Consider the following 22,745-nt stretch of genomic DNA (forward strand, 5'->3'; position numbering starts at 1 on the left):
GTTGTAGACTTTGCTTTAGTTTTGTCTGATGTGTTCAGTATCCACAGTTGCGGGTTACACAGTTGCTGTGTTGTTACACAAATCCCTGGCCTCATTACATGATCGGGAAACATGACCAGCTAATGTGCTCGTCAGAACCTAACCTGGCAACCGGACACCACATCCACACCTGCCTGCCTCAGTGCTGCTTTCCACAGCGATGTGAGGCTGCCGGCATGGTCAAAGATCAAATAGCTGTGGACGATTTCCACATTAACCTACATCCCCATTCTGATTGGATAACAAACTACCGGTCGTTGGAGCTAGAGTTGCAATGAGGTGATGAACCCTGCCAGGGTATAGGCTTTACAGAAGGAGGTGGGATGTACACTTGGCCCACTAAGGGTCATCCAGCATGTCAGTTCATAGGCTGCTCTTATATGGCAAATTCTGGGTAATGCTAGGGATAATTTAGTGGTGTGTTGGAAAGCTCCATAGGAGTGGAGAGCGGGGACTGGTGGATATTTAATGTGTGTCATAGTACAGTAAATATTGCATGTGGGTGGGTACTGTATATGGGTTTATGCGTCTGTGTCGGTGTGGGAGCGCAGTATGTGTTGTGCTGTATAGTGCACACTTATGAAACGGTGTGGCATATACTGTATTTACTGTGGTGACATGCGTGCCACAGCTTATTTCTTGCACCCACACAGCCAAACAAATACACCTACATACACACTCCCCCCACCTGTGTGTGCTGCCTGGTTGTGCTCTCCTTCCTGTTGTGAGTCATCTGCAGGAAATACACATACACACACACACACACACACACACACACACACACACACACACACACACACACACACACACACACACACAGTTGACACATTCCAGTATAGCTCAGAGCAGTTTTCCAGTATGTGACTGTGCACAGACGTTCTGACATTTGGTCTATGCCCCTTGGGGTTATAGCACATCCATTCCACCCCAAACAGGCCTGTCACTGGGGCTCCTCTCTCCCACAGGTAGCCTCCCTAGAGCTCACCTGTTATCTCTCTGCCTCCTGTGCCTGAAGCTTTTCCATGACTGCCCAGGGCTCTCAGACACACACCCCCATACACACACACACATGCCAGTCTCGCCAAGCAGCGAAATAGGACAGGAGGCTGGGTTGGAGACACCTCTCCTGAGCCTTAGTGATGCCCTAGTTTTTCCTGCGGCCTACTTTTCTCCACTAACATCCAGACAGCTACCTTCATCCACTGACCGATGCTGACATCAGGCTCACTGTTGTTGTCAACTGCTGCCATGGTTTATTTGCTCTCTTGATTCTTGCACTTAATATGTATAACAGTTTTAGACGCTGCCCATCTCAGCAAGCATTCACTAGTTTCAGTCTTACTCTATAAACTCTCCATGGATAGACATGTCAAGTTGAGATGACACGTTGTTATCTCCGACTTTCTTACCAGAGAGCACATTGGCTTATTGCATCAGCCTAAAGCAGATTAAGAGGCATCAGCCCGCTCTTGTTAGCGGCATTGACCGTCTCCCCATCGCACTTGGTCATAGATCAGCACAGTCAATGCTGCCGATGTGAACACTGAAGAGAAGAGCCATGTTGGCCATGTTCGCAGTCAATAAGTCAGGCAGCGTAAAACCAGTGTGTGATAAGCTTCGCCTGCAGCAAAGCAATGTTCTTGTCCATAGATAGCCCAATCTGACAGAGACATCTTTGATTTTAGGAGGGACGAGCAGCAAATCGTGCACGTATCAACTACTGCTCTCCATGGAATTCAACTATTGACAGGTGAGACAGGTAGATTTGTCTACAGTATAGGATCACTGATTTTATGCCTTGACAACTAATTTCACTTTTTATTTCTTATTTTAAAAGATGTTCTACATTGAATAGTGAGTGATATATATTCATCCGTACTTTAGTAAGGCCTTATTGTCAAATTGTCATAATTTATTTACAATGTACATGTAACAAGAACGTATTTCACTAGTCAATTGGAAATCAAATGTATACAAAAGAAGAGACGTCATAGCGGGTATCTGCTCTCTAGTGACTCTTTTTTGTAACCGCCTCGGGTACAAGTGTGGTTGTTGTTTCAGCGGTATGGTGTCCTTGTCTGTAGCTGCAGGTAGGTAACTCGCGGCGGCTACAACATGCTCTGTGTGTTTTTTTTCCTTGTTGCACGCCTGTCAAAGGTGACCGTGGGGTCAGGGCTGAACCAACTTTTTTTTAATTTGAAGTAAGGTATATTTTTACTGCATGTCTTACTCTGTGTTGTTTATTTTGAAGCTGTGCTGCGCTAATATCAAGTGTGCCTTTAAACGTGTTGCTCTCAGAAACTAGTTGAGTATGAATTAAACTTAAACCACATGAGCTGAGTGTCTAGCCCTGATATGCATGATCAGCGCTAAATGCTAACCGTGCTGGCCCTACAACCACAAATGTGTTTTGCTACCACTAATGGTGGTCCCGCTCTAATGTAATCTGCAATCGCTGTTAATGTAACCCTTTTAACCAGAGTGACATTGGACTCTGTATGCTGTTCAGTGTTGCAACAGTCCTGACGTCCCTATGACAACAGGTAACATCAAAGAACGAAGAATAACAGACGGCTTTGGTGTGGAAATGGAGGACAAATGAGAAAGTATTCATCATAAAAAAAAATGTTTTACTGAGAATTAAAGGAAAGGGAAAAAACACACAAAGATCCTCATGTACAATTACCTCCCTTCCTTTCACACCACTAAGTCATACGGTGGTTTTCATTGATCTGTTTTAATTGATTGGACAGGCAACCATTTAATCAGCAAAGTCCATGAGCTGGAGAACGTGTAGCACAGAAAATTGCTTCACCTGTGGAGTCACATGGGAGAGAGCAAGCAAAAACAATAAACCAGATTTTAATTAATTCCTATTTCCTTTTGGGGGAAAAAGTCCAGCAGTTCAATACTGAAGTCAAATCAATCATTGTAGTCCTGCTGCACCGGCGGGACCTTTGAGCGTGGTTTATTTTATTGCGTTGATTGGCCCGTTTGGCTACTTGTTGACACACTGACATTGAATTCATCAGCTCTGGAAATCTGCCATTGGCCCAGTCAGAGCCCAATGAAAATTATGTTATTGTATTAAGGTCACATGCGGTGTAACAGATGAAAAATACAGTAGCAATGTTGAGACGGATGGTAATTAAATGTGGGTACTGTGGGCACACACACACACACACAGACTCACCATCAAACAAAGCATACACTGTTTAACAAACACACACAAACCTGAACCGCAAAACACAAACACATCCCAACTCTACGACAGGGGGGAAATGGTCTGACTAAGTTAAAACAATGCAATATGGCAGTGAGCTGAATGAGACACAGAGTAGTTCTGAATTCCCCAAACATGTACTTTTCTATTCCCCTCTCCCTTATTCTGTCAATGTATCTCTCCTCCCTGCGCCTCGTTTGATGTGGGTCACCCTCGAATCCCACATCAGTGCCCCTCTCACCGCAGTCTCTTTTTCCACATTTGCATTTCCCTCTCTTCCCTTTCCATTTAATGTATTTTCTTCTCTCCTGTGTTTGTTCCTTATTCTCTTTGATCGCTGTGTGAAATCTGTGCCGGGACCAGCCAGCCGGTCACCTTGCTGTTATGACCAGGGTTCAGCTACACAGTAGAGATGACCCCTGAACTCCCGGGCTCTGACCTTTTCTCTTTCTCTCTTCTCTCAGCTCTAGCCTTATCTCTTCACACAGCCTCCATTTCCTTTCACCTCTGAACATCGGGGGAACATTCCGAAGGGTTGAAGTGAACAAAAAAAAAAGATCTAATGCAGCTGTATTCCCTTTGGGATGTGTATACTACATTCAAATAATATTGACCATTAACAGGCAGTCTAATTTGAAAGTATCTTTTCTAACAACGTTAAACAACTTTTAAGTAAAATAGAGAAAAAAAGACTTTTAAAGCTTTGCGAAAAGACAATTATTGTTGGTTATTACCATTATTTTGTGTAATGCACTAGTATATTATTTTTTACTATTGAGACAATTCCAAGTTCATCAGGAAATCAATAGACTGTATGTTCACGAGCTAGACAACGTCTTCAACTCACTCAACTCTAATGAAAATCACTGCAATTGACATATTGTCATGCTGATCTTTGGCATATGATTGTTACTCGAGTGTAGCATCTGTTAATTAGCACTTTAGGCAGTGGGTTGGGGTTATACTTATGACTGTTGCATCAGTCATTCGTTTTTCAAGTATTTGATTAGACAAACAAAACATGAAGGGTTTACCTACGTTATTACAATACATCTTGGTGGGGACACAATGTGTGGACCAAATTTCACCAAATCCAAAAGCATTAACATCACGGAGATGCCAGAGTAAAAGTCAGGTAATCGCCAAAGTCATTATGATTCATTACTCTTGTGCCTATGAATGTCAATGCAATTTGAAATATCTGTCACAATCAAGAATGTTGTGTGAGATTTAATTCTGCGTCTGTCCTTGTGTTTGCCGTCACGTTCTTTTTTGTTCTCTCCCCGAGTCCCCACCTCTCTCCTTACACAGCTGACAGTAATGTCACACTCTATTAGAGACATAAAACACTGGACTTGTAGGTTATTGTTCCCTTGCCAACTCTGCGAGGTTTGATTCCTATACGTAAGACGTGTCATATATATATATATATATATATATATATATATATATATATATATATATATATATATATATATATATGACACATATATATATATAATATATATGCCTTTACTCTATTTTGCAGTTGTCTGGTGTCCAACAAAAAGAGATCAATCTCAGGATTCAAACAAGCCTCCAGAGTTTCATATTTCATACAGAGACCAGTTGGTTCTCATTAGCAACTTAATTGAACCACATATCAAGGTTATTGTGCCCCCCACTCCCTCAACCTCTCTCCTCCTCTCCTCCTCTGCCACACTGACAAACTGCTCAATGTTCCCGAGCACACACAGCTGGATGGGTTCCTGTTTCAATTACCAACAGTCATTACTGGTTTTATCCATACATCCACTCGTATCAGCCCTTTGATACGAGTGGATGTCAGAGGCTTGCAAGTATTTCTGCACTTATAGCGATGTGCCTATTACCATTGAGTGTGCACGTAGTGACGTCTACGTACATCAAAAATCACCATATGCACATAGATATGCACTCAGGCAGATGCACAAATGTGCTAATGGCACCACTGTTCTCTGAATTATAAGCAGCATGCAGGCAGCTTTGGGGGGACTCGTTCTATCTCTGATGTAATTCATATTTAAATGTTGTTACGCTCCCTCTCTCCTGGTAATTGTGTTTGCACTTCCTGGTTACTCTTGGAAGTGGATTCACTGAAGCATACTGTTGATAGCAGTCTGGTAAACGCTAATTACAAAGACAGGCGCATACACGCACACACACACACACACAAACACAGGCGCACACGCTCATTCACACACGCACAGATACACACACACACACACACACACACACACACACACACAAATGAACAAAGCTTGTAACAAGGTCCCTGGCTATTATTCAACGACATCCTGGCAAGTAAGTGTACTCGTAGTGCTTAATGGGACTAGAAAACAGCATCAGATGTAGGTTTTCGAAGAGATGTTTTTTACCCACTACAGTTAGCTGCTGAAGGAATAAAAGCTCAATTTGAGCATATGGTTGGGGGGGAAGCGACACCAGTGGCTGAGTGTGTTAAAGGGGTAGTTCAGGATTTTAGACATAGGGCCTTATTCCCAAGTTAGCCTTGGTGTTCTTTATCAGTGGAGACAGTTTTCAACACATTTAATTCAGTCCTTCTAGTTGCAGAGTGCGCTCGTGCTAAGCTAGCGCACGGCATCGGGGGGATACCTAGCCTGCTACTAAAACAGTCTTACCCACTCCACAGTACACCCGAGGCCAATCAATTATAACGCCAGACTATCGATGTAAATGTCTGTGTTGATAGAATAATTTTAGAAATAAAACCAACCTCGCATCGCATGAATTATCGCATTTTGAGGGACTACTTTCTTAGCAGCAGCGGACTTTTACTTTGCTGTGTAACCGAATCACTACAGCAGAAAGTAAACAGAGCAGCGTGGGACAGAAACTGAAACTGCACTGCCACCAGTCTACCGTCATTCTGTCCCGGTTCTCTGCTGCAGCTCCAGCGGGGGCTGTCTCTACAGACGCTCTTTCTCTTTCTGCCCTTTGAGCATCCCTCTCAATTCTTCATCAGTGTATTCCGGCTCGTACAGGTACGGGCATCAGCAGGTAAACAAACTATTATAGAGCCTGTAACCTAGGTATTAGTCCGCCGCTGCCGCAGCCTACAAGGAATAAAGTCCCTCAAAATGCAATATGCGAGGTTGGTTTTATTTCTAAAATTATTCTATCAACACAGACATTTACATCGATAGTCTGGCGTTATAATTGATTGGCCTCGGGTGTACTGTGGAGTGGGTAAGACTGTTTTAGTAGCAGGCTAGGTATCCCCCCGATGCCGTGCGCTAGCTTAGCACGAGCGCACTCTGCAACTAGAAGGACTGAATTAAATGTGTTGAAAACTGTCTCCACTGATAAAGAACACCAAGGCTAACTTGGGAATAAGGCCCTATGTCTAAAATCCTGAACTACCCCTTTAAGGTCCTAATAATCGATGTAAATCTCTAAAACATTTGTATCTTTAAAACTATGCATTCCTTCAACCTTTATTTATACTCAAGAGATCATTGAGGGATCATTGAACCTAATCCCTGCTCTATCACAGCATAACAGAAACAACATCCAAACATGACCCTCGTTCATTTTCACACCTCAAATTGATATGGCAAACGTGTTAGCTTGTTGTATGTAAACAGTTGCCTGTTTATTCATCCAGCAGATAGCAACATTAGCATTCATTTAGAACAGTGGTTCTCAAAGTGCGGCCCGCGGGCCAATGGCGGCCCGCGGAAGCATATCTGGCGGCCCGCGGCCCGCATTGAATTATGAATTATTAAAAAAAAATAATAATAATTATATTTTTTTTTATTTATTTTTTTTTGAAACGCACGGAGGGGATGCGTCCCCCATAACAGTAAAAACAGTACAGGGGTCGAAACACTTAAATATCCCTCCTAATTGTTTGTATTCATTCCCCACTTATTAAACTTGCGAAGTTCGGCTGGCCTCTGCCTCTCGTTGCAGACGGCTGGTCAGCCTCCAGTGTAGCAGGCAGTGTAGTGGTCCCAATGTAAGTTGTTAGATAGTGAGCTTGTCAAGCCCAATACGATGCACTTCCTCACATTCAAGGTGAATTAGATTAGGTCAAGTGTCTAAGGATGGATGCTAACATTATCTGGTTTCTAACTCTTTTGCCTAAAGTTTAGCTAACAAACTAACGTTAGCTAGCTGCTGATAGCCATGGAACTATCTGCCTAGTTGACTGCTGATAGCCCACCCTGTTTATTTCCAATGTATAGTGTCATAATAGTTAACACTGCTGCTGCATCATGAGTAGTGAGTCCTACAAAAAAACACTCCAAAAGGTGATACGTTTTCAATGTGTAGAAAGTGTTGAACAATAAAGTAGAATAAATATTTGAATGCAATACAGAATGCCTCAGTGCCTTGATTTATATTCCATTAGATGTGTGTCAATGGGAGCGAGTTGTCTTTTCCTTAACATTTCCACCATAAATAAATACAGAAGACACAAATTACTGCATAAAAATTAACCAAAATGCACAAAATGAAGTGTTCGAACCTCAAATTTTTCTGGGGGACAACCCCCAGACCCCCGCTTTTAATGTGTGTTCCCCAATGTTGAAATGAGACCTAGCCCTTCATTTATTACTTTAAATGTGTTAATTACACAGTATTGGATGCTGTCCAATACATGTAAACTGTAAAGACGCAAAGACGCTGGCCATTGAAATTATTTCAGTTTTATAATTTGTTTTCCTTCGGCGAGGAAAGTTTGAGAACCCCTGATTTAGAACCAACTAGTCTTTAGCAAAAATATTGATTATATCTACCTTTTTATATACTGTATACCTTTTTTTTACAAATATATCTTTAAAAAATGCGGATGTTGAGGGACAAGACCATGGTATGTTATCAGCAACAGTCATTAACATACCATATTAAGTGAGGAATTCTGCTAAATCCTTATCAGTCCTTATGTATTTTCCTCGTAATCTTGAAAAACAAACAACAATGACAGCTGATGTAATGGTAGATTGTGTAGGGACAATCCAACATGCACCATGACCACTTGTCAAATATAGAATATCATTCTGGTTATTCATGTCAGAGGGTAAAAGTTGAGCATATCCTATAACATTTGCAAGAATCCATTGTCTTATAATGCCAGAGTACATAGTGTATTCATTTAGCAGAGTGGTGGGAGACAGAACACGAGGGCTGTAAAGTGGCTGAAAACGGATGCCAACACTCTGTCCAATGAAAATCAAGCGTTCCCTTTGGCCGAGGTAAAAATCTAAATCTAAAGCTGTGGAGAAAAGTCTGCAAGGTGTCAAAGTAAGCGCACCTCAAAGTCATGATGTGGCCAACCGAATGTGTGTTGCAGGGGGGAAATGGTGGCAATCCCTCAGCATGATTCACCGTAAGATTGGTTGTGAAGAGAGCGATGGTAATGACCTTTCCTCTGTGCACGGGGCGGAGTGAGAGTAATGCCCTTCACTTTATCAACTTATCTGTGTGTTTCTTTCTCCCATTCTCCTCTCATCACTTGACAAATGTAAATGAGGGTATAGACTATATGCTTGCCACTTACATCACTCTGCTAGGCAAAGAAAATTACATTTTTCCATAGGCTTACAGTTGCGGTTTCCTTTTTTGTGTGTAAGAAAGAGAAAATACGGACTGTAACAGTGTAGCATGACGTAAAGAGATTTTTGTAGATGTATTACTCTGATGTGAAACGGCAATCTAGCAAAAATGGCCAGATGGCAACAAAGTGATTCTGTTTATTCTATCACTGAAAAAGTGAAATTTTGTCGCAATAATCCTATGTTAGGCACAGATGGGTAGTTTGTGTATTCAATATAAAAGGAAAATCAAAGCACTGCTCCAGCAGAAAGAGGTATAGCTTACACAAGAGAAAATCTCCGTTGATAAAATAGTTTCATGGCGCAACCTAAGCATTTAGCCGTATCATCAATAGTAATGTAGATATTGAAATTGCAATGTTGTGCTCTGACACATATGAAGCTATGTAAAAGATTGAAATCAGAGTTGCCACTGATTAATGCAGAACTAAGTCCATAGGATTACAGCAAAACAATGGATTTGTTTTGGCCTCACAATATCTACCAGGCTTTGTGACCCACCTACACTACAGTGAGCACAATAGGTTTACCTACTTTACATGGTAACAGGTGTTAAACGGAGGCATTACACTGGGGTGAGTGACAGTAAATCGATTGGTTGAGCTAAAACGTAGCGTAGCCAGAATCATTTTTTCACAGATCAACCTTTTTTCGATTTCAGCTTTTGGCTTCGTCCATAGTACTCCTCCAAAAACCAAGGTTCCTATTGTGGAGTTGTTGAAACCAAAGCCATTGCTGTGTTTTGTATGCCATTCAATCAGCAGGTTTCCAAGCATGGACTGTACTTTGTTATATTCTGTCAGTGAAATAGATCTATACATAATTTTTATTTTGGTTTTTTTCCTGAGCCTTTCTTTTGGTGCAAGGCATGCTTTTGTGTGCAATCATTTGCAATTTGTTCCTTTCTTGTCCTAAAAAGTTTTGTTTGCGTAAATGATCCACTGAAATCTGCTGACACCCAACTGCCTCTTGTTTGGAAATTAGTTATTGACATTGTTCCGAATCAGCAAATTGTATCCATTGTAGCTGTACTCAATAAATGGTTAACAATGTGAGGAAGCTATTGCATACACATTCTTACTGCAATTGAGAGGAAGGAAAAGCAGGAGGACTCATCAGGACAATTCCCAGAGAGTATCTGAATCGACATCCATTCAGAGACTCCGCAGTTATTTTTCCTGGATTATTACTCTGCTTGGATCTTGCTTGTCTACTAATGATCATGAAGCAACTTTTTCCAAATGATACTTCTTTGAAACAACTTGTTAAGCGGTCAGTTTATCAGAGTTGAATCTTATTATATGTGGTATAATCTACATTAATACATATTTTGGGGCATACATTTACACAAACTTATCCGACCCTCTTCATTTTAGCGCTGGCACTATCTGCATCTCAATTTGTTTCTGTCGACTCATTTCACTCATCCTTTTTTCCCCGTGCTTTTGCTCCAGCTTCTTCTTTTCTATTTGTCTCCATACATGATTAAACGATGGTTAACCCATCCCTGAAGGGCCGTGTGTCATCCGAGTTACTTCCATCTGAGTGACTGGCCAATGGTCATGGACTTTCAGATGTGAGTACAGATGGGTTGAGGGTTAGAGGCCCCGAAAGACAATCTTTCACTCCGCTGAACCCCAAAGAGCTAAGCTTCATTCGTCTTTGGCCAGGTTTCCCAATGAAAATGGAACAGGGAATTACTTATAGATATTTTTATGAGGCATAATTTATTTTATTTTATTTAACCTTTATTTAACCAGGAAAAAAACCTATTGAGATTAAAAATCTCTTTTTCAAAGGTGACCTGGCCAAGACAGGCAGCAGCACAATGAACCACAGTTACAGACAAACACACAGGGACAAAATTAAAATAGCACTAAAAAATAAAGCAAATCAATTCACACAGCAACAATCCTAAATAGACCCATTTCTGTAACCAGAAAAAAAACTATTAAAAACACTGACATCTTATAGAGTCTAGCTCAATTTCCTTCATTTTCGACTTAAAGGCATTCAACGAAATTAATTCAACAAGTCCTAGGTCTTTCTGCAGCGTATTACACACAGTGGGGGCAGAGTACACAAAAGCCTTTTTACCCTGTTCTGTCCGTACATTGGGGACCGAAAGCAACACCAAGTCCTGCGAACGTAAAAAGTGTGGACCAGCACTTTTCCGCATGATAAGGGAGCATACATAGCTAGGTAGCACACCAAGTATTGCCTTGTAAATAAATGTGCAGTAGTGACTGAGCCTACGAGTGGACAAAGCAGGCCATCCTACCCGAGAGTACAACTGGCAGTGGTGAGTCCGAGCCTTACAGTTTGTGATGAATCTCAGGGATGAATGGTACGCCGAGTCAATCATATTAAGACACTGAACAGAGGTATGCATATACAACAAATCACCATAGTCCAGAACAGATAAAAAAGTAGCAGCCACAAGTCGCTTTTTTACATTGAAAGAGAAACACATCTTATTTCTAAAATAAAAACCCAACTTTAGCCTCAGCTTTTTTACCAAATAGAGCACATGAGGCTTAAAGGTGAGGGAGTCATCAATCAGAAAACCCAGGTATCTATAAGACGTAACCACCTGTATAACACTACCCTCCAGAGTGACCACAGAGGGGACATTTTGTGGTCTAGCTCTAGAACCAGTAAACAACATGAGTTTGGTCTTATCTGCATTAAAAACAAGTTTCAGCTGATGAAGGCTATTTTGGACAACAATAAAAGCATTCTGCAAGTTTTCAATAGCCTGTTTAAGAGTCGGTGCAAAGCAATAAATAACTGTCATCAGCATAAAAATGGAAATTGGCATCCGACACGTTTTTATCAATATTATTAATGTAAATGGTGAATAAAAGTGGGCCTAATACAGAACCCTGGGGTACACCCTTCCAGATTGGTAAATTGTTTGAGTAGAGACCGTCATGTTTAATGCACTGGGTCCTATCACTGAGGTAGTTTTGGAACCAAGAGACTGCTTGCTCTGATAGTCCTGAGTTGAGGAGCCTGCTTTTTAGAACATCATGATCTACTGTGTCGAAAGCTTTGGACAAATCAATAAACAGTGATGCACAGTGCTGTTTCTTATCACGTGCTACAGAGATGTCGTTTATCACCTTCAGTGCCGCTGTGGTAGTGCTATGTTTTTTTCTAAAACCTGATTGAAATGTAGACATAATGGCATTGGTCTGAAGAAAATCCTTGAGTTGGTCATTTACCAGAGATTCTAGAATTGTTGCCAATACTGACAGATTTGATATTGGCCTGTAGTTGTTTAGCTTGGATGGGCCACCTCCTTTTAATAAAGGGAGAACAAATGCAGATTTCCATATGCCAGGAATTTCATTGTTTATCAATGTGAGGTTAAAAAGATAAGTGAGAGGTCCTGCTATCAAATCAGCTGCAATCTTTAAAAAGTATGGCTCAACAAGATCAGGCCCTGGAGGTTTTCCAGGATTTAAAGCTTTTAGGGCTTTTTGAACTTCCTGTTTAGTGAAAGGCGTAAAATTAAAAAGGCCTGCAGAGACTGGAACATCAGTACAGGGCTTCACAGTAGCAGAGCAACTGTTTTCAAACAGAGAGCCAAACAAAATAAAATGCTAATTAAAACAATTCAGCATCTCCATTTTATCGCTAACAGCAACAGAATCCTTCATAATAAAAGCTGGTAAAACATTGGAATCTTTGCTCACAGAAAGTGATTTTATAGCTTTCCAGAATTTCCTTGGGTCAATAATTTATGTCTACTGGTGTTACTGGTGTATTTAGACGTAGTCCCTGCTGACTGTCTGGGGTGGCTGTGCAGAGCGTTAAACACTAGGGACGCCGGTCGCGATTCACTTGTTCAATTTTCCGGGATTTATCTACGTAGAACAATCCGGATTTTCCATGTATGGTAATGCTGCAACGTGCTCTGGCACGTTCCTGCCATGCCCCGACTTGCCTGCTCAAATCTACCGCTGAAAGTCTTGCGGAAGGTAACCAATCACAATGGAGTGGGGTTGGCAGGAGGGGGGCGAGGGGGCGGAGAAGGACGAAGCCGAGTTTTGACAGAGAATGCTGAAATCGCCTAGCCTGGCATTCCCAGACCTGCCACTAGGCGCTGGCAAATTAAATTTGCTGCGCGTGTTGGTCTGGAGACGCTCCGTTGAAGCTTATCAAGACTACCAGAAATCTGGTATAACGTTTCAATTGGTTCTATCTAATATGGGCGCGCCAGAGCCCTTTATATGGTGCTCTGGGGAGGACGTAACCGGATGACGACAGTGACGTGCATGCGACGTCGAAGCTGTGATAGTAAACATCAAAGATGGCTGCGGATATGTTGTGTGAGTTTGAGACTGCTTTGGCCTCGACCCTTAACGAATTGGAAGACGGGACTCATAGCTTTCACTAGCAAGTAAGTGGAATGTTCTGTTTTGCCGACCGACAACGGCAAACGTTTAATTGAACAGTTTAACAGCTGTTCGCTAAACGAACGGGGCTTACGTCACTTGTGCATCGCTCTGATTGGTTGTAGTGCTATCCAACTGCGTGCAGTGGCATTTGAAATGCACGAGTAGGAGCCGCCCCTAGAGTTGGAAATTACTATTGATCGTCGCCAGACCCTCTATCGTTCAAGATATCAGGGTCAGGATTTCCAGGCTAGAAATCGCCCAGATGAGAGGAAGAGTTTCCCAAAAATCTACATAGTTTTTTGTGCTGCGATTCGTGTCAGGTTGCTCTATAGGAGTCATTGAGAAATTAAGACCAGAAAAGTAGTATAATAGGAGATCTTTAATCAATGCAGATATATTTAATGTTTGAGTGGTAGTAGGATTGCAATATGATCATATTGAATGAATCCTAAATCCAGATTGGTGCAGGGAAGCCTTTATGTAGAGCCTCGGCCTCAAAGAAAAAAAAAAGTAAATAGAAATATCTCCTTTGAAATAAACTAAAACCAGTCTAGCTTTGGCAGAAAATGGTGTGTTGGTGCAGCATCCTATCACTCACGCTAGGAAGAACTCGGTGCTGCTGACAGATGTTGGTATCCAGCAGTGTGAACACAGTGTGTGTGTGAACAGGCGCTATATACACTGAAGCTATAGTAGCTGTCCGTGGTGCTGAAGGTTCCCAGCTTTCTTAGCAGACGTGCTGAGATGAAAGAATTACATCCTGGATTAGAACCAAAAACATTCATAGTTGATGAAATCTCAGTTGATAATGATTGTTATGATTCAAGTTATTTCTCAAAGATGAAAAGAAACATATTGAGTGTGTCAGTGAAAAAACTACTCAGCTGTCAAGTGCTCACTTTCCGTGTGCTTGCCCTGTGACAACATGTGTTCAGTACGTTCAGGACGTGTCTTGTGTTATTTTGACCTACATGCAGTAGCTCTATGGAGGTGCTTATCTTCATATTTTTCTCAATATTACTTATTAACTGTTTTTTTTGCTTTTTGGTTAGCATTTTTCTTTAAAAACGTAATGATGTTTCTGAACTAACATTCCTCTGTCACATCTTGTTGTAAATGTATTTTTCCCCCACTGACCTACACACGCACAGCCACACATGCACAAACTAAACGTACACATCACACATATAGTAGACTGCGCACAAACCCACTCACAAACACTAACACTTATAGTTCTCAATGGGGTCAATCCATCACAAGGGCCTGTCATCCAAAACGAATCACTTATAGGCTATATCCGAATGGCAGAGAGGAATCACATGGGGTTCAAAGCCCTGAACACTTCATATTTCTAAGTCCTGCTTCTCTCTCTACAGTATACAGTATATACATCCCTCTCTCTCTCTCTCTCTTTCTCTTTTTATTGAAGAAGTCTTATCCTGAGCATATCAATAAAAACAGCGTTATGATCTTTCGGCTCATACATAAAAGTGGTTTATGAACAGCAAAGCCAATAAAGAAAAGAATGCTATATTTTACACAACATATATTTATAACATTTTCATTAACAATGTTTATGGAATCTGTCTCTTGATTATCAGTGCCTCCATACTTATATATTATATTTGTGTGCTGGCTGGGTTTAGCAGCAGGTGAGCGGTGCCTTATTGACCTCACTTGGCGTGACATGACCTACCATCATCACAAATCTGTGTGTCTGTCAGCCCTCAGACCTTATCTGGCAAGTCCATCCGTCACATATTCCTTCACAATAGCACTCAGTCCCATTCATCTGGCCTTCCTATGCTTTATTAATACAACCCACAGAGATCTGGCTCTCATATGATGGGATGTGACAACCCTGGCCGAAAATTGACCTACCTACCTGACCTGTGTGTGTGTGTGTGTGTGTGTGTGTGTGTGTGTGTGTGTGTGTGTGTGTGTGTGTGTGTGTGTGTGTGTGTGTGTGTGTGTGTGTGTGTGTGTGTGTGCATGCATCCAGTATTTGTTTACATGAACACACATATAGTATACAGCTAACTCCAGGTTGTGTGAATGTAGTTGAGGGAGAGAAATAGAAAGAAAGCTGATGGAGTGCAATAAAAACCTCCTGGGTGCACTGCATCTGCTGAGAAAAACACATCTCCCTCTAGTCTAGTATACTCCCTTTCAGTGTTGATTCAACTTCTTCTTTTCTCCAACGGTTACCTCCGCCCTCCAACCCCCCACTACCTTCAGTGGAGTCAGAAATGGCCCCAGCTATCATCCAGGCAGGAGGGGACCAAATTACGCCTAACCTCCCTTATCACATGCACACACATGCACAGCCTCACACCACTTATTATCGCTTTCTCCTTTCTTTAATGTGTTCGAGCCCAGCCTTATCTCTGTGCCGTGTATAATGGCTCAGAGATGGTATCATCAGAGATAGGCCAGCTTGACTAAATGGAAGCGGCATATTGACTGTAGTATTAGGAGAGAGGGGCCGCTATCAGGCAATCTGATAGGATCCCATTAAAGAAGGCTTGCAGATGAATATGATTAGCTTTTCACTCCTCCTAATGGAACCATCGTCTGAAGTGGGGAGGAGATAAAATGTTGTGTGTAGTGATAGGGCCTCGGTACCGCTGATGGGATTGTTATTGCCTAATTTGGGTACAAAGGCCATTAAAGTTCTTGGAAAGGACGATGAGTGTACTCTGTAAGTATACTCTCAGTTATGGCAGAGGACCAGCGGTTCACTGTGTGTGGGCAGTGTTGGCGCAAAAAAAAAACGCCCTCCGCTTAAATGGCTTCATATTGGGTTTGTTTTTACTGAGATCCATGACTAATGAGTATGAGGTTTATTCTCTTGTTTCATCTCCCTACCCATTTGAATGGAATGGGTTATGTCATGTGTGTGTGTGTGTTTGTTTGCGACACCACCCTGCGTTTTTACTATCCCCAACAGACTGTGACAGAAGTGCTTCATTAGAGTATAAAAATGACTATCATGAGCACAGTTTCTTGAGAAGATTATTGTTCATTTGTGGAGAGCCTCTTGGGTAATGTTTGTTAAGTCCTCAAATAACAACCAGCTCTCTTCTCCGTGATCTGTCAAATGAATGGATGAGCTTGACGAGTGCTTTACTACCAAAATGCCCTCATTTGTTTTTTGTTGCTGAACTACAATACATTTAATTTTATATGCACAATATAGGTTCCTGACACGCCCACGTCGACATGTCTGGCACATGTGCTTTGTAGTAATTACACAGTTTGAGATGGAGATATTTTTTCGACATTTCTATTGTATAGAATAGAAGGCAAGGATTCAACTAGGATTGGCTGCAATGGTTTACACCTAAAAGAAAAGCTTCACCTTGATGCGTTAAGAATAACTCTTGCTGCAATGAGGCTGTTTCTTGATGTGATGAAATGAATTTGATGAATATACATGAAAGGCTATTTTTGGAAAATTTGGGAAATACCACTTCCTAAGAAGTGGTATTTCTTAGGATTCAATTATTTGACATTAACGACATGTTTATACAACTCACTATGGAGGAAGAAAGATTTGTGTTCAAGTTTTAATACACTGCTATATAAAGCTGGATGCTCAAAGGCTGTTTATTTCAGTTTTATTTGTAGGCAGCTTTGGAATCTGTTCTAATAAATGAAGTAGAACTTCTTGTTTGGCTGGGAAACAAGAACAAATCACCTGCACTTTTTTACTCATGAATAAGATATGAACACCACCTAGAACTAAAGGTTACTTTTCCAAATTAGATCTTGTTATTTTAGTTTTTTGAATTCTTTCTCCTCTCATATCTTTTCCCTTCCACTGTCGATTCCCTCAGTGTGGTTTAATACAGTTATTTGTAATTGTGGTTGTCTGTCTACAAACTCGAGACGAGATCGCTTTTGACTTGCAAATATTTCAGATTGAATTGGAGCTAAATGACTTTTGGGAAATGTCCCTGGCATTCTCGTGTCCTCGACTTTGTCATCTCTAAAGGTTAATAGTATCTGCTCTCAGAGAAGGAGTCAGTGGACTTTAGTGTGCCCTTCAGTGACACAGGGGGTTTGGTCGGGGGCCTCTCTTTCTCTCTTGGGCTGGGGCATAGTCAAGCAGGTCAAGCTCTATTCTGGGGGATAGACGAAGTGCCTCAAAAGAAAAAGATGAAACAAGATTGCTGAAGTGTGTGTGTGTGTGTGTGTGTGTGTGTGTGTGTGTGTGTGTGTGTGTGTGTGCGTGCGCGCGTGCGTGCGTGCGTGCGTGGGTCTGCCTGTTGGACCTGAATGACTTCCATTCGAGTGTGTGACTAGACGGGATGAGCTAGCGCAGATTTTTTTGATGTTTCACTAAACGTATTCTCCCTTTCTCTCCCTGTCACCTCTCACTGCTGCAGATACGGCGACATGGTTCCTAAGACGATTGCAGGGAAGATATTTGGCTCCATCTGCTCTCTGAGTGGTGTGCTGGTAATTGCCCTGCCGGTCCCTGTCATCGTGTCCAACTTCAGCCGCATCTATCATCAGAACCAGAGAGCAGACAAGCGGCGGGCACAGAAGATTCAGGTGAACACAGTTTTTATTTTCCTTTTCGACTTGGCCCAAGAAGGGTTGGAACTTCAGCCAAGATGGGAGAAATGCTCTGGGGGGGTCTTCACTGAAACTCATGATAATGAGTGTATATTGCACATTGACTTACTTTCACATTAACAGTGCAATACATATTCAGTAAGTATCGCCATGCTTTAATGGACCTTTCTACTCCCTCGGCATGCATACCTAAACCCTGACCTTCCGGTTTCCCCTTCTGCATAAACAGATCAGTTTTGGATGAATTTCAGATACCTTCCTCACAATGGTCTCTGTGCAGCTTGAAATATGATTTGCTGGGTTAGCCTGGCGTAGCTCAATTCCTGGGTTGCAATTGCATCAAAAGGCAGCTCCTCCCTAACGTAAGGAAATGTTTGACTTCATTTCTCCAGACATTAATGGATGATCTACTTTTAACAACATCATTTAAACAGCATACTTTACAGTTGGAGCATCCACGATTAGGGTCGCCAGGTTAGACAAAAATGTGTGTGTTTATCCACTAGGAGAACACTTTCATCGCCTTAATTTATCCACCGTGTCAATTACCGTTTGTGAAAACCTGTGATGAATCTGGGACAAATATATGTATTACCAATTCATTAGCATGTATAACTTATGGCTTTATAGAAAATATGACCACATTTAATTTTTTAAGCACTTGTAAAATTGCTTACAAAGTTATATGAGTTATGTTATTATTAGAAGTAGTAGTACTATTAATTCATTTGCACTTTATTATTACCAAATTAAAGACTTAATCAAAGCCAAAGAGCTTGTAACTGATCTATAAAATATTACTTAATGATATGTTAACCAATAATAAAGTTATAACTGATTAAACCTATATGAATCATCAGAAAGTGGCACCATATTTTTTAAGGCATTTTATACGTATATAAATGTTTGAGTCAAGACTTTATTATGTTATGGAGAGATTTAGATTTTAAAATCAATTATCAAAGGCTTTAAATCATTTAACTTGGCTCTTTATTGATTCTATAGACGTCAATGACCTGAGCTGAACTAAGCTTACTGTCCCACTCTTCTTATTATCTCTTATTCTTATTACTATGTAAATAATCAACTTCTCCCAGAAAACCTACATTTTATCAGTACTCCAAACCTATCCCATCCATACCCCAAGGTTAAATGCTAAAATAGCCTGTCAACGATGTGAATGTCGGCAAATTCCCTTCTACGCATTTTCTTTGTTGGCCCATCCTTGTAAGGAGTTTTTAGCCATCTAAGCATAGCCAAAAAAAAGTACATGCTGGCAGATATTCATAACCGGATTATGTAAACTCCTGTTTAAAATGCGGAAGATTTAAATCTTTGGGTAAATTCCTTTGGGTAAATAGCCCGGCCGTTAGACCTTCATGTTGCTGTGTATCCATGAGCCTGACTGGTTAGCAGCATCAGCTGGCTCACATCCAGAGGGGGGCTGGTAATCATAGTCTGAGGGCAAGCCTGACACTTTTTGTTCTACTGAGATAGATAGTAGTGTTGTTTGTTTGGAGCAGGCAAGACATGCCCACACTGACAAATACTTTCAGAGTCCATTCCTCCCTCTCATCACTCCATTTCGCACCTTCTCGTAGCAAGGATTTTTTTCACTTCCTTTACTTATTTCTTCCCCATCCTCTCTCTATTACTCTCTCTCTCTCTTTCTCTCGCTCACCCTCTCTTTGATTACCGCCATCCATCTCGGCACATGCTCTCTGATTGTAGTTTAAATCTGTTCAGTCCCGCAGTTCGACCGTGGCCTGACCGCTACCCAGTCTTAACTAACCGTAACCTTGTCTGCCAAGTGAGATTTTGACGTAGCATAGGGGAGTGAGGGGAGGAGGACAAACGGAGGAGACGGAAAGAGGGTTAGGACGGTTGGGGAAATTATCTAGATTAAAAACCGCTTGGAACCGATTGGGCTGTGTAGCATTGATGAGAGAGAGAGAAGAGGAGAGGAGTGGTGTCGGGGAAGGCCAGAAGAAAGGAAGGAGGGAGCTGGGGGAGAGGCAGTGGGGAGAGTAGAAAGGGGAGGCAGGGGGGAACCTGGAGGCAATGTGTGTCCTAATGCTGTGTTCTTTCCTGAAATAGCCATCACCCAGATGAGGTGCTGGCTGGCTGGCTGGAAGGTGTGTGTGTGTGTGCGTGTGCGTGCGCGTGCGCGTGTGTGTTTGTTAAAGTGCATGAATCCACGTTGGTATGTACGCGTCCACCCGACTTCCTGTCAGTTTGAGCCTGCCCTTGGTCTGTTCCACCTTTCCCCAGCAGTGTGGTACAGTGTCCCAAAGACCACTCGATACCAGGCACCCACACCCGCAAGAAGCATCTGCCAAATGACCGGTGTAGCATGACCGCGCTGTCGCCATTAACCGGTCCTAAATGACTCATGCAGGGCACTAGAATGCCTCCAAGGCTTGCCTGCAGTGAGGTCAGCGAATTTGCTCAAGCACCAATACATCCAGCCGATAGGTTTCCTCTATTTCATAACAGCATGACTCAAATTCCTTGTAATTGCCTTCATACTATTATTCCACCTGGATGCTCCGATCTTTCAGAGTGTAATTACTACAGCAAGTCAAGCTCAATTGTGCCAAGTACCATGATAGGTTTGCAAATGTGATATTTTAGAGCATGTTTAGGAGATGCAATCTGTTAACCATCTATGTCTTTAATTAGTAGCTTACAGGTTTAAGTGTTTCCTAGCATTTGAGCTTGTGTACTTAAAGAGGACCTATGATGCTTTTTGACTTTTATGACGTATAAACGTTGTTATGATGATTCATAGTCATGCTTAACCATACTAAATTATCAAATAATGACTTACATGCATTTCGACGTATTCCCTGCTGACCGTCTGGGGTGTCTGTGCCGAGCACTAAACACTATTCTAGCCAGTCGAGAAGTCACGTCTTCAAAGCGGTCTACCCTTTGTAACTTTGTGACGTCGCATGTAACTTTGTGAAGTCACCACGGGGATGTTTCCATGTATGGTAATGCTGTCACTTCCCTGTTCGCGTCTGCCTCGTGTCTGCCTCGCGCCCTTATAGGTCCATGCTCGCGCTTCCCGCCACTGAAAGTGTTCCGGAAGGAAGGTAACCAATCACAACGGAGTGGGGTTTGCAGGAGGGGGGGGGGGAGGGTAGCGGAGATGGCCGATGCACAGGCGGAGGGAGCGGAGATTGCCGAAGCACACACACTCAAGTGTTGACAGGACGTGCTGGATCGCCAAAATAAGAGAAAGAGCTTCCCGAAAATCTACATAGTTTTTTGTGATGTGATTCGTGTCAGGTTGCTCTATAGCAGTCTAAAACAAGAAATTAAGACCAGAAAAGTAGTATAATAGGTCCTCTTTAAGACAATCAGAACATGCATTGAGTTCCATAGTGTGTTAGCTTTACCGGTAGATGCCGTAGAATTGACTAGATTTCAAGATCTTACTGGTTTTCTAACTAAAGCAGCCTTTCTTTTCGGACTTAATTTTAGCCATTCTATATGCTAGCAGCGTGGCTAATTGCAGGTAATTGCATCCAAAGCTTTGATCCAGACTGAAGTATCTCAACAACGGTTGAATCTACATTTTGTAGACATTCTTTGTTCCCAGAGTCCCAAATGACCATAATGACTTTGGTGATCACCTGACTTTTCCTCTAGCACCACAATAAGGTTCACATTTGTGGTTCACAGTCCAGATGTTGCCATGTCGTTTGATACATTTTCAGGTCCAAATTGTCAAAAACAAATTGTAATGACAAAAAAACTTCAAAAACTAACAACATGTACATCAGACACAGCTGTGTAGTGCTAATTTGCAATTGCTAGCATGCCGTTAAGAAACAATGGTAAATATTGTACCTGCAAATAAATCATCAGCATGTTAGCATTGTCGTTGTGAGTGTTAGAGTATAATGGAACTCAAAGCAATGCTGTGCCAGTCCAGCATCACAGAGCCACCAACTTGGCTTTACTCTTTGTCTTGTATAATTTATAGCCGCTGAAATGGATTTTACTCTATTCCATAACAACTTCTGCTGACATGTGTTCTGCTCATTTCATGTCACGTCACATTAATTTAATACTTTTTGTCCATAGGCGGGCAGTCTCTCACACTATAACAGATCGGTGTAGAGGGTGTATGATAGCGCTATTACCATTGTATGGTCCACTCCATTCACGGCTAATGAGAACTTTGATCTTTTTACACCCCCAAAAAAACGAGCCATGAAATACCCAAGCATGCCATAGCCTTCAATACCCCATTACTACCATCGACATAACATGTACTGTTCTTTGATGGTCCATAACCTTAATGACACATGACCTTCTCAGCCATTAAGCAGACCATTTAGCAAGTGTCACTGGTCATTTCCCATAGCAAAACCTCATTTGTTCAGCATTTATTACCTGCACGTGGTTATACTTCACAGAACATCCATTCCTCCTCAGATCATTTGTTAGAATAAGTCTATGTTTAAGTGAGAATAAATTAGGATAGCCAGTCAAGATTGCCTTTCGGGGTACTTAAAGGACAAGGGGAAAGGAAGGCATTAATCCCTCAGCTTTTCTAGCCACCTCGATTCTCCATTTTTGTTCTCTCTCCTTACATGCTCCTCCCCTCCCTTGCCAGCCCCCGTTCACATCCATCTTCATTCAGGTCTAATTGTTAGATGTTCCGGGCTCCCATTACAATTAGCCATCCATCTGTGTGGTGGTAGAGGAACAGCCCCTGATCTATCGCCCCACACAAAGGAAAGATACATGAGGATGCCACTAGTTGCTGTGTCCCAAAGCAGGAACACACAGCTGAGACAAAGACATTTTTTCCCCATTTTTGCCTCCCGTTAGCCTTCCCTCACTGCTTTTGCTCCACAATGAATTGAACACTGAGTT

General features: G+C 41.9%; 1 protein-coding gene across 1 annotated transcript in view; it reads left to right on the top strand.

Annotated features, from left to right (window-relative positions):
- The window catches only part of LOC307253751 (A-type voltage-gated potassium channel KCND3-like), a gene marked incomplete at both ends in the record, with an annotated part of 97,797 nt that overhangs the window by 59,710 nt on the left and 15,342 nt on the right, over positions 1-22,745 (top strand). Inside the window, one exon of the mRNA XM_080031908.1 lies at positions 17,660-17,828. Coding sequence (XP_079888034.1) covers positions 17,660-17,828 — 169 coding nt within the window. The remainder of the gene's footprint in view (positions 1-17,659; positions 17,829-22,745) is intronic.

This window comes from Ammodytes marinus (assembly GCF_949987685.1).
Source record: "Ammodytes marinus genome assembly, chromosome: 7".
NCBI classification, from domain to species: Eukaryota; Metazoa; Chordata; class Actinopteri; order Uranoscopiformes; family Ammodytidae; genus Ammodytes; species Ammodytes marinus.